The sequence below is a fragment of the Phasianus colchicus genome, chromosome 1 (genome assembly GCF_987193195.1).
Source record: "Phasianus colchicus chromosome 1, bPhaCol1.hap1.1, whole genome shotgun sequence".
Taxonomy (NCBI): domain Eukaryota; kingdom Metazoa; phylum Chordata; class Aves; order Galliformes; family Phasianidae; genus Phasianus; species Phasianus colchicus.
The window spans coordinates 138,845,616-138,859,292 of NC_143436.1; the positions used below are offsets into that span (position 1 = coordinate 138,845,616).

Here is a 13,677-nt window from a genome sequence, read left to right on the forward strand (position 1 = left end):
AACATTATCTCACTTCACAGGGTTATTTTCTTTTCAAAGAAGTTTGTCCAGAAATAGATAATTGAATCTATAGTTCAGAGTCCGCTTTCCATAGTACACCTGTCAAAGACCATAAACCTCCAAGTAGGTCTCTTTGCATAACAAATTGACACACTAAACTTCACCAAAGGTTGTGTAATTTTTTTATTTTTTTTTTTCAAAGAGACACAGCACTAAGATTGGCAGAAAGAAGGAAGCTGAAGCAGACCAAAGGAGTTAGATCATAAACACGGGTTTAGACAAGGTAATACAAGGTGAGATAAAAGACAGAATGAAGGCAACATGGCACGAGGAGTGGGCAGGAAGAAGGTTGTTAGTGGCTGACAGCAAAACTTTAATTGCCAGACTCGGGCAGAACCTACAACCATCAGCCATCGACTTGTGTTTACACACTGCTTTCCTTCAGAAAACATTGAGATGAAAAACTGGCTTTTTTAAAAACATGTAATATATGCCTGGTTGAATTAAACTGAAGGTTTAAGATAAATTGAATCAAACTGGAAGATTTTGGCAAGATCCATGGATTCTTCCTTGTATCCCGGACTCCTGCTGTTATTTTTATTATTCCATAGATGAGGATTGCTACACAATTTGCTCCAAGGATGTTGAACTACCCTGATTCAGGCTTTCAAGACATTTTCTACCAAATGTAGATGTACTGCAGATTAAATCTATTACTTTGCTGCAGCCTGATGTCTTCATCACTAAGCAATCTTCCAGGAAGAAATTTTTAGCAATGTCATCCATGCGGTCACAGATACGCCCATGGGGCATAGTGAACCAAACAGCCACTATCAACCAAAATGGTTGAGACAGGCTGCTCAACCGAATTCTATCAGCAGCCTACCAAAAAAACCCCAAAACAAACAAGCAAACAAACAAAAAAATCAACAACAACCAAGTGCAGATATTTTGAATGAAATAGAATAGTGATTACCATGCTGACTGATAAGCTAACCACTTTCCTATTTGCTCAGCATGTACAGAATTCCAGGAGGAGAAGTTTAAGGAAGCCAAATTGAAAATGAAGGCCACAGAACAAGAGCTGTGACCACAGCTGTCAATCTCCGAAAGCTTTTGAACCTCTGAATCCACTTTCAGAGCACTTTGGAAGAGTTAAAATCTTAAGACTGAATTACATCTTTGTAGGTTGTGCTGGGTAAGGAGAGTAGAACCAACTCTGTTGGTTTTCTTTTAGTTCCTATCAAGAGAAATGCAGAACTATGCAGAATAACTCCATGGCACTGCCTCTTGAGATTATTTATGGAGAAGGTGGGGGAGAATACAGTTAGGGACAAAGGGCATACATCACAGAATGACAGGCTTCAATATTGCCACTGCTCATGGAACAACTCATTTCTAATTGCTACAGCAAAGTAATTAGGCCAAGGAGTCCTAGGCTGCGGTAACTAAGAAAAATTACACATCTCAGCACTTTTTATCACTCAATTAACATCTCTTTGCAAGGCAGAATTGGTTAATCTTCAGGATAGCACCACTGCTCTTAATAAACCTACTGAACCAGGAAGATGGCTTCAGAAAGGGAAGGCAATACATGCACACTGCTTCGTATCAGTTTATCAGTTACTGTCTAAAACTGCCAACTTTTTATGTGGTTAAAGCCTCTGCCCATTACATTTCCGAGGCGCACGTTCCTGCTTGTTTTAGAAGTCTAGAAAGATGGAGCTGACTGGGTTTTGCAGGTGTGGAAATAAACTCAAGTGCCACATTCTAACAAAGGCTAAGAAATCTAATATGCATCAAAGATTTTATTTGAATTAACTGGGTTCAAATATTAAAATAAGTCTACATTAAATTACAATATTAAATATTTTTTAAATACAAGAAACTGAATGTTTTTAGTTCCTAAACACAAAAGGGAACAAAAATAATTCAGAAGAATGCAATACAATTAATGACACCAGATGACAGAATGAGGACTCCACTATGTAAATCTGTGAGATGTCAAATCTCAGCAATGTTTAATTTGAGATGGTGGCCTTCCAAATGATACACAAAATCCATGTTGCATAAGCTTAGTAAAGTATCTCTCAGAAAATATTGCTGTTGTAATTCTCATTTATGCCATGATCAAAACTCCTTTGGTAGTTCTTTTTCAGAATGAAACACACCAGTATGCAAATCTGGGAAATAAACAGTATCTTGTAAGCAGAACCACAAAAGGTATCATCTTTATAGTTGCAATTATCTAACAGATCTACAATGTCTTTCATTCTTTAATTCAAATCCACTTACATATATACAATACGTAACAAAATACTCACAAAATCCTCAGTCTTTCAAGACAAAAAACTATGCTTTCACAACATCAAGACCATAAAAGTCTTTTTTTAAAAAAAGTTTTGTTTCTTAAAGTGGATCACGCTGTACAGTAGTTTCCCTGTATGTGATTTTAAAGGCAAAACTAAATGTTGTGGCAAGTACATAAATAGTGATAAAAACCAGCTGCCCTAAAATGAGGTAGGGCATCTGACTCAATCTAATCCTTGCCACTCAACCCAGCAGAAATAGTAATAAAATAATATCTAAATAATCCAACAACTCACTACACACACAGTTGTCCTCTTGGCACATAAAGGATCTCACTTCAAAACCTGATTTATCAAACCAGACTGAAGTTCATAATCATTTGAAAGAAAATTAAACGAACACAAAATTGAGAGTTTTCATGATGCATAATTTCAAAAACTCAGTGTATTTCAACAACACTGTTTGTACATAAATGTTCATCAATTAGGGGTTTTTAAAAAGTTACCCAAGTTTGTCACTGTAGCTAAAGAATGCAGCATATAGGGTCCTTATGGATGCAGCTAGAACAGAGAAATGAAAAAACAGACTTGCATCCTTCACAAACGTATGTCTTGCACAGGTAATTTTACCTCTCCATCCAACTTCAATGACACTGTTAAGCAAAACAGTAAAAATAAACTTTCAAGAACCAAAAAGAACAAACAAGTATCTAAAAGAAACAAAAATGTGACATTTAAAACTAGTAAGGAGTCTTGATAAGGATGATCAATTAATGTCATTTTGCTTCTTGTCCACAGCAGTGCATGCAGCTGGTTGAATAATACACATCAACCTGAAATCTGCTAAAAATAAAGTCTTGAACAGCATAGGTATTCGGTGTCCTGAAGATATATTTGGATGATTTGTTTTTTAATTATTATTATTTTTAATATGTATTTCCTCTTCGTTATGCAACGTAGTGGTACTGATTGGGGTTGTCTTTGTCTCTCTCCATATAGTCTCTGTCAATGAGAGATTCAATCCTCTTTTTCAAGTCTCCAGGCTTCAAGAAAAGATGAGATCAATAGAACAGTTAATAATATGAATGCAGATATATTTTATTTAAAAAACAAAGAAACAGAGAAAAAAACCTCCACCAAAACAAACAAAAAGACCCATAAATGAAAACAAAACAAAAAAACAGGACAGCTAAAAACTACATAAGAAAATGAACCACATTAAATAGGTAAACTGTTTCCTTCTGATACCTTGGCTCATTCTGCTCACAGGCTCATTTTAATACCTGAATCTTTGGACTTAATTCGGACACACTTCACATTTCTTACTCTTACAGACAAGCTGAATGGGAAAATACATTAAATGTTTTTTGATAATTCTAGAAGGGTTTGAAAAATAAAATCAGTTACCTTTACTGGAAATTTCAGTTGGTTATACAATTCAGAAACAAGGAGATTGTGACCAAGAGTCTTTCTCATCTTCATTATTCGTACAATGGCAGCATCAATCTGGTACTGTCTGTCTTGAAATACTCTTTCAGTTGTGCTAACCTGTTCCTCGACCTAAAGAACAATACAAAACCACAAATATCATCTTTTATTGCTATTATTTTATCCATTATATTTCTGTAGTTTTATTGTCTGACCTTGAGACAGATGCATACATTACTGCTTGCTAAGAACCAAGTGATTCTGAAATGTGCTGCTGAAGCAAGCCAAATATAAAATTAAAGACAATCTAAATAAAGATCATGTAATATTTTAAATTTGATAAATCAATCTACCTTATAAAAACTCTCTTCATATTTTGAGAAGAACACACAAGAATTTGACAGTCCAAATACTGTCTTCTGCACAAAGCTGCTCAACTCGGATTTACTTTTTAATTTTCATGTACAAAGGCCAAAAGGAAACAATTCAATACTAATTAAAACACATCAGCTTGTGTCCAAAACTGGGAATTGAGTAAAACAAGGACATCCATTACAAACAAGGGGACAACCCTGACCTTTTAATAGCTCTCTTACTATCCCAATAAAGAAAAGTGACACAGTGACACATTTGAGTCATGAGTTCAATGTAGTGCCAGCTCTTCAGCCTTGAAAACTTGTAAGACACACTGAAACATCTGCAAGACCATATCATCAGTTTAATATGATAGCATTTAATTTTGTAGGCAAAGGAAGGAATCTGAATTGTTTCGATTTCAGTGAGATTTAGAATTTTTATTGCCTCAGTGAGTCAGCCTTACTACCAAAAAATTAAAGCATGTTTCCTTTCTATTAATACAGAAGCTACAAGAGGAAATGCAGAGATTCTGTCTCTCCTTGTGGGACAGGGATAAACAATTAACCAGAATGAAGGCAAAAATAAATACATACTGTTTCTTTCATCTGGATTTGATTGATCTTTATTCTAAACAATTTATGCTTGAAATCACCATTAAAGATGAATTTGTCTCCATCTTCTACATCCTTGCCCTTTGGATTTTTAATCAGTACTCGTGCTTTCCCACAAGCTAAAGACTGCAAGGTTCTTCTTAATTCGCTGTCCTCTGTGAAGAAATTCAAAGTATAAGAGAAAAGAGAGCAAAACATTAATGTGAAAGGTTTTATGCAATTAAATGAGGCATGTAATGAAAAAAATTACTGATTTTTATATTAAAGCATTCTTCCAAGCTAAGTTCTAATTATCTAACAGCTTACAGTCTTCAAGCTTGGCCTCACACATCTCATAGGTAAGTGCTGAGAGCATGCACTGTAAGTGTGCACAGAACTGCACAAATCAAGAATACAGACTTGACAAGAACATAGGGATCATCTCAGCAAAGCTTCTATCTAGCAGCAGTATCAGAAAAAAAATCTCAGCAACACGAGCCTAGTTTTATTGCTGTAGCTTTGTTTGGCAGTAACAGGACATCAAAAGAAAAATCAGCTGATGACAAGAAAATCAAACACTCATTTTATGTGATTTCATCACTATTTCTAAACACTCAGATGCAAATATAAACACAAATGAAAAACGAAGAAGAAAATAGGAGAGAAGTCTCACCAAACATCTTCCTATCAACTTAGAAGGTGCCGCTAACAGCTATTATATTCATAGAACTTCTCCACAATGGGAAAGGAGTGGAAACAAGTGGGCGAAGGAAATTTTATCTATAAAGATTTAAAGCTAAAAGCACTTGGAAAAGTAGATAAATGAAACCTAAAGCATTCTAGTAATTATCTTGCAAAGATGTCTCCGGATTTTGCATTAAAACAGCCTCTGCAGTCTCTAGAATACTTTTATTTATGACACAAAATTATCATCAAGTGTGTCAGATCTGAAAAGTCTACGAATTAAAACAAATGTTTTGCAATGCAGTGCTGAAATGCACAGAATGGTTGAATTAAAGTACAGCACTTATTTCTAAAATACTTTAGCTTACACATTCACACAGAATGACTTTCAGCAACTCAACAGAACAACTTCCATTCTTCTTTCATTATTAAAATATTCCGTTTCACACTTTTTAGGTTTTTCACTTTCAGCGAATACAGATTGCTGATGTGTTTTTGTCCATGCTGCTGTGCAAGGATGCCATTACAAACCCCCAGTACCCTTCAGAGCCTTGCTTCTGCTGTGCATGTGAAACTGCAGGTCACAGAATGCCAAAGGGTGAGGAACTCACAGTTGCCTTTCAATCACGCAAGCAGGAAATATATTTATCTCAGAGAGGCTTTCTCAATAATGAGAAAGGAAGGGAAAATGGGGAATATATTTGGACAATGTCTAAAAGAAGCACAGCAACCAAAGAGCAGGTAATCTGCTCTTTCTCTGGGTGACGGTTGATATATTTTCTAACTGTATCAGTATATAAGCAGCAATCTCGTATCTTCTAGAGAGACTGGGCATAATTTATTCTAACTGTGACTGAAAACTGTAACAAGTCCCAGCTCTGCCCAATTAATTCTTTGTAGGTAGCATATTGTTGAGGTTCCTAATCTTTTATTTTTAGATTACTTTTATATGGCACATTTTAATCATGTCTATTTTCTGTATGGCGCTGGATATATTTATTCCCTGGATCTTAATGTACAGATGGGTCAAGGGGCTGGGGAACAGCCCCACACAAAAGGATCTGGGGGTTCTGACTGATGGCAACTTGACTGTGAGCCAGCATTGTGCCCTGACAGCCAAAAGCCAACCATGCCCTGGGGTGCACCAGGCCCAGCACTGCCACCCGGCGAGGGGAGCAGCTGTCCTGCTCTGCTTTGTGAGTGCTGCCTCACCTCCAGCACTGCGTGTGGTGTGGGTGCCACAGCATAAGGATACAACGCTGTTAGAGTGTCCAAAGGAAGGCTGTAAAGGTGGTGAAGGGTCTGTAGGGCAAGGTGTGTGAGGAGCAGCTGAGGTCCTTTGGTGTGTTTGGTGTGTGGGCATGGAGCAGGCTGCCCAGGGCAGCGAGCACAGCTCCATGATGCCAGAGTTCAAGGAAACATCCTCAGGCACAGGGTTTGTTTTTTGAGTGATTCTGTGTGGGAAAGGAGCTGAATCCTTGTGGGTCCCTTCCAATTTGGGGCATTCTGTGATTCTACGTTCTATGTGGATGAAGACAAAGGGATATGAAGACAAATGGAATGTCTTTGGGGTGGGGGGGGTTGTGTGTAAATGTGGTGACAGGCCATGTCTTGTCCCAGAACAGTGTAGGTATTTTGTGTTAGATGGGACTTAAAGATGCAATAGACAAAGTCCAAAACACAGGTAGCAACCAGTCTTCTGGTTATTTCAATACCCGGGAGTTTTGAAACCAGACACTCACTTACTTTAAGTACAGGACGTTTACAAAACCAACCTGTAAAACTGTAAATCCAGCAATATAGCTAATACAGAAACTGCATAAACGACTAAGAGCCTGAATAGCAGAATCACAGAAGGTATCATCTTCACCTCTGTAAACTGCACATAATAGACCAAAACTGTTTGACTAATATGAACTAACTGATGCTCTGTCCTGCAGCTGAACTCTCCTGTCAAGTTCAGCAAGGAACACAGATTGCTCAGTTTTACTGTATTTAGTGCTTCCTCAAACTATTGAAGGTTTTGAGTCATACCCTCTTACTGGTTTCTGCCACACAAACCTATAATCTCTTTCTATTAACTTCAGTATGACGCTCAAGTAAACCACAAAAATACTGATCTGCCTGGCCCCATCTCCTGCTGCAGTCAGCAAAGGAGCTGGGGATACGTGACTTAGAGGCCTAAGGAACCACTGTGAAAGTTCCAACAGGAGAGGGAGACTACCAGAGCTGCCAAACAGATTTTTCTAACACTGGAAAATCCCAAATGTTTTACACCTCACTCCTGTACACTGTTCATGGTGCCTCTAAGAGGCTTAAGGGAACATATTAAATAAACAGAATTTATGATCACCTTTATGGTGTTCTCAAACAGCAGTGCACATTGTGCAAGAAACTGGGGGCTGACTTGATGTGAAGTTTGAGAATTACAGCTTTCAGGCCTGCCATTAATCTTAGACAGCTAATTCTGTTTCAGATGAGAACAGCTGCACAATGTTATATGGATTGGATCAAAATACATGGCAGTCGCACATAACAAAGCCAGACTCTGCACATGTGGTTAAAGTTATTTCCCTCCCTCCACAGATGTGTTTGTATTCAGCAACACTGAACACTGGCTACCATTTGATCTCCTAATTGTTTGAGTGGGAGATCCCTTTGCAACTTCTAGATCTTTTCAGATCTAGCCTTCCTAAGGAAGAAGCATAAATTCTGTCAGATCAATATTCTTTTTCAGATCATTAGTGACTAAGTTGAATAATAACAAGGGAATCCCTACTAGGAGCTTCCTTTCACTATGAAAGTAGCCTTTTAATTTCTAGCTATTTTCTGTCCTCTAGTGAATTATTCACCCATAAGAATTCACCTCACAAGCAATGAAAACTTACTTAAGAGCTTGTTATAAGCTCTAACAGAACTTTTAAAAAACCAAGCATACAGTTACAACTATGCATATGCTTGCTCACTCAATTCACCTCAGAAACTGTGCTGGCTCTTCATTGATACAGACTTAGCCATGAGCCTACCAGTTCTCTTCTTCCCACTGCATGCCTGATATCCTGCAGAATTACTCCATGAACTTCGAAAACAAATACCAAAACAAAACTCCCAAACCAAACCACTGCTATCGTCACCTACCATTCTTCCCACACCAAGTCTCACGTTAAGTTATGAGAGATTAATTCAGTATTTATACTGGAAAGTTTCTGTAAAGCTTCCAGGTGAATATCATCAGATGCTGGTATCTGACTTGCTATCTTTCTATGCTCTTTACTGACACTTCAACTTACTATATTTTATTTTGTCTTATGGCACTGGTATAGCTCTGATCTCTTCTGCAGTAACTACCAGTGTACAAAGACTGGTTAACACCTTGTAATAGAACACCAAGTAAGAATTGCACAAAGCTTCCAGCACCCCCAAAGAAGGGCTAGCACACATAAACACCAAAGTAAAGGAAGTAGCTAAACACAATACTTCAGAGTTAGAAGGTTCAGCATCCACCTGCATTTGCTTTATAACAGAAGAACAGACATCTGGGTCAGAAGGTCCATCCAGACCAGAGCCCTGCCTTTGACAGGCCATAAGCTGGCATGCATAGGATAGTATGCAAGAGGGAAGCTAATGCAGGAACGCTCCATGCTTCCCTGCTCCTCTCTGTTTCCTACCCTACTGCTGAGTTTCAGTCACTTAGGACCAAGGGACTTCCCAAGGCAGAGGTGGCTTCCACGCATTGAGAAACCTCCCAGTGCATTGCTCTTCACTGAACCTTGTCCCTTGAATGCTGTAAGCTTCCCTTTGTATAACATGCGGTGGTCAACAGTTTCACAGCTTATCACTACTGGGCAAAATCCAGAGTACTGCTCAGCAAAAGGATCAGCCAAGTAGCAGGAGGCAGGAAAGGGGCAGTGTGAGACTGACTCCTGAGAGCACTTCTGCCCATAAGACTTTCATTTACAAGGTGGGGGATTGCTAAATGGGAATGACAGAAGCTCTGAATGCCATGCTTGGAAGAGAAATTTTACTTCAGCCACGCTGGACTCATGAGGAACCTGTGAGCCAAGAACTATCCTCATTACATGGATTTCTACACTACTTCCTCTTAAGAGAAATAAATAGGCATAGCACTCAATGCGATTACATGACAAAATAGGCAGCTCCCAACAATCCATCAGTTCTAAATGGTTGCCTTAATAACAGTTCACTGAAATCCTTTCTATTCTGCTATAATGTAACGGGTTTTCACACAGCAAATTTTAATCTGTTGCTGTAAAGCAGCCAGAATGTAAGCTCTAAGGTAAAGTAATACAAAGTGAGAATGCAGGATCTGGATCAGGCTTGTGTGAGCTTACGTTTGTTCTGTAAGCATTGTACTCTGACCTAATGAGTCTCTGGACTATCCCAGTGCTTATCATCCATGCTGGCACAAGTTTTCTTCAGCTCCCTTAGCATTTATGGAATGAGTGACTAAGCAGCATGAAGCTTCAAGTCTGAGAAACTGGAGTATGTCATTTACCAGGACTTGAGCAACGCGTTTGACATGGTCCCCCACCACATCCTTATCTCCAAACTGGAGGGATGTGGATTTGATGGATGGACCACTTGATGGATAAGAAATTGGTTAAAAGGCCACAGACAGAGGGTGGTCATCAATGGTTCTACATGCAGGTGGAAGCTGGTAACAAGTGGCATCCCCCAGGGGTCTGTCTTGGGACTGGAGCTCTTTAACATCTTTATCAATGACATCAATGACAGAATCGAGTGCACCCTCAGCAAGTTTGTTGACAACACCAAGCTGATGACACAAAGTGGCTGAAACAGTAGAAGGAAGGGATGTCATTCAGAGGGACCTCAACAGGCTAGAAAGGTGGGCCTGGGTGAACCTAATGAGGTTTAACACAGCAAAGTGCGAAGTTTTGCACTTGGGCCGGAGGAATCCCAGGTATTTATACAGACTGGAAGGAGCGGTCCTTGAGAGCAGTCCTGTGAGAAGGACCTGGGGGCCCTGATGGATGAAAAACTTAACATGAGCCAGCAATGCGCTCTTGCAGCTCAGAAAGCAAATGGCTCCATCAGAAGAGGGGTGGCTAACAGAGACAGGGAGGTGATGTCCCTCTCTACTCTTGTGAGATCTCATCTGGAATACTGCATCCAGGTCTGGAGCCCCCAGTACAAGAAAGACAGCTGTTGGAGAGGGTCCAGAGGAGAGCCACAAAGATGATCAGGGGACTGGAGTACCTCCCCTATGAGGACAGGCTGAGGGAGCTGGGCTTGTTCAGCCTGGAGAAAAGAAGGCTGTGGGGTGACCTCATTGCAGCCTTTCAGTACCTAAAGGGAGCCCACAAACAGGAGGGGAATCAACTCTTTGAAAGGGTTGATAACTGCAGGACAAGGGGAAATGGTTTTAAGTTGAGGGAGGGGAGATTTAGGTTGGATGTCAGGGGGAAATTCTTTACAGAGAGAGTGGTGAGGTGCTGGAACAGGCTGCCCAGAGAGGTTGTGGATGCCCCATCCCTGGAGGTGTTCAAGGCCAGATTGGATGGGGCCCTGGGCAGCCTGGTCTAGTATTAAATGGGGAGGTTGGTGACCCTGCATGTGGCGGGGGGTTTAAGGTTCATGATCTTTGAGGTCCCTTCCAACCTGGCCAGAATCTGTGATTCTGTGAGTACTTAGGTTGTGCTGCCTTCTGAAATGCATCCTTCTGAACCACAGGGATTCTTGACAATCCCTTTTTACAATGTTTTATTAAATATATTCACAGTATTTTAGTGTTTGTGTGTATTCAGATACTTCTTCAGCAGTTGTGTTATTGATCTTAAGGTTTGACAAGCAGAGGTTACTGGATATGACCTATTGGTTGATGCAGAGAGTAAAGCCATGGAAGAGTTATTCTTTTTAATGCCAATGGTGGTAACTGTTTTAAGGAAGCATAAAAATTAGAGAAACAAATGAACAAAAACCTCTAAGAATATTCTACTCCAATACTACATCTGGTTAAAAAGAAAACTACAGGTTTTTTTCAGTTTTCTATATTCATCCATCTTCAGGTTCAAAGTGCAAGAACAGCTACCATATATACTCACTACTGGACACTACTCTTTTTAAGAAATCAGATCTATTGTGAACAGTGCACTCCAGCAATAGTGGTGAAAAAGAGATGGCCATGCTCTCAGAACAATTCAATTAAAATAATCTCTTGAAAAATGGCAGCATTCCATAACAGATCATTTTCAGATTATAATATTTGAAAGTATGCTAGAACAGAAATAATCTGTACATACAACAAGCCTTTATCACCACTTGCATTTTAAGAATTGCAATCATGTATTTTGTAAAACTAACAGATTGATAGTAGCATTCTTAAAGCGAGGTCTTTACCTGCAGATTCATAATTGTCAGTCACTCAGTGAATAAATTTAAGAAGCACAAAGTATTTCTCCTACCTATACCGGTGGCCATTTTAATTTCTTCAAAACTGAATTCATCTCCTTCATTAAACATAAGCAGCACTAATGTCTGAAAGAGCGACACTTGAAATTCTTTCTTTCCCTAAAAAAGAAATGTCAAATATTTAGAAGTAATTTTCAGACTATCTTCTCTTATATCTCCCAAATCTGATAAGTTAGAGAAGCTGTACGTTCTTTATTTATAGATGTGCATTCTTGATTGCCTGTCACACAGAAGAATCTGCTTGAATGCAGTATGAAAGAAACAGGATATTTTTAAAACCTTTTCTGTTTATCTAACAGTAGCAATACAGTACAAACCAAAACCTCGTTAGAACAGCCTAGCATTTACTCCACACCACTTCATTTTAATTACAATATATGGAATTCTGGCTTTGCTACAACCAGTTGCAAATTTCTTTATGCTTCAACCTCGTATCATCAGTAATAAAATGTTTGTTCCAGCTGGCAATGAAAAGGAAATAACTGAAACTCTTCAGACAGATGTACAATCTTTGGTCAATTAACAACATATCTATCTATCCTAGTGATATATAGTGCCAAAATCCTAAGTTCTTTATTTACAATGAGTTTATAAAATAACATTGTTGTTGTTTACTAGTTGCATTCATTAGCAAGGCAAGATATTCCATGACAAGAAACAAAACCACATTAAGAAACAATGTGATTATTTAAGACTTAAATAATTTAACAAGTGTTTAAATTTTAACAAGTCATTACATCACTAATGCCCTTCAGTCTCCTTTTGCAACAGTTAAGCATTCTAAAAATGTCACCAGTATTTCTACGATCAAAACAATCCTCTATTAAAAATAAGATGCTGATTTTTTTCTTTAATTTCCTTCTTTATTACAACCCTCCTTATTTCAATAGTTTTGTTTGAATGAATACAAATGGAAGGTTTCGCTCGTGTCTTCTAGCTAGGCAGTATTTCTGTTTCATTAGAAAAAGCCCACTTTCTGTTCAAAATAAAATTACTGAACAGTGATTGTTCCTCCACTAAACATGTTACTACCTTTATTTAAAAAAAAAGAAATACTAAACATGACTATATTCTGAATAACTAACTTTAATGTTATCCCAACAGGCTAAGCATTAAACAAGCAAACTTCCATGAACAAACTCACTTCTTTAAATTCTGCCTTCAGGACAGCATGCCCTAACGTGGTCTGCCACTGAAGCTTTCGGCCACTATGTTTTCCTAGGTAAAAGGTTTTAAATACCTCTTGAAGCTTAATCATCTGCAAAACAAAGAGACAAAGTTTATTAGTGTTTTACCAGTACAGTGATGCTGGATGTTTTCATATATAATTTCTTTGGTTCTCCTCAACAATATTTCATACTAAGTTTTTTTGTGCAAAAGAGCTAAATTCAAAAGAGCTAAACTTTGCTCTCAAACATATTGGTGCTACTGCAAAAAATAAATTCTTTATTCATAGCTTTTAACTTCTGATTTTTTTTCTTAAATAAAAGTGAAATAGAAGAACCATAAATGCTTTTAAACCTCTAAAATATTATTCTTGTCCTGGAGTTTGCTTCTGACCAAGCAGTCACCCAACAAAAAGCATACAACTCATACCTGTATACTGACTATTAACTTTCTCCCCTCTGTCCTACAGAGACTCAAGTCTGATTCCAATGTTTGAATTCCAAGTAACAGGTTTTTATTCCTCCATTTTTATGATTTGTTGTTCAAGCTGGACCCTTCCAAAGTAGTGTGCTACTGAGGAATCACAAAATGGCTTTTGTTGGAAGGGACCTCACAGCCCACCCAGCCCTACCTCCTGCCACAGGCAGGGCTGCCCCCCACCAGCTCAGGCTGCCCAGGGCCCCATCCAACCT

General features: G+C 38.6%; 1 protein-coding gene across 1 annotated transcript in view; it reads right to left on the reverse strand.

Annotated features, from left to right (window-relative positions):
* Nucleotides 1-1,989: 1,989 nt before the first annotated feature.
* Nucleotides 1,990-13,677, reverse strand: part of CUL4A (cullin 4A) — a 36,319-nt gene continuing 24,631 nt past the window's right edge. Inside the window, exons 16-20 of the mRNA XM_090128500.1 lie at nt 12,963-13,076; nt 11,812-11,917; nt 4,688-4,860; nt 3,717-3,869; nt 1,990-3,352 (exon numbers count right to left, since the gene is read on the reverse strand). Coding sequence (XP_089984626.1) covers nt 3,257-3,352; nt 3,717-3,869; nt 4,688-4,860; nt 11,812-11,917; nt 12,963-13,076 — 642 coding nt within the window. The 3' untranslated portion in view covers nt 1,990-3,256. The remainder of the gene's footprint in view (nt 3,353-3,716; nt 3,870-4,687; nt 4,861-11,811; nt 11,918-12,962; nt 13,077-13,677) is intronic.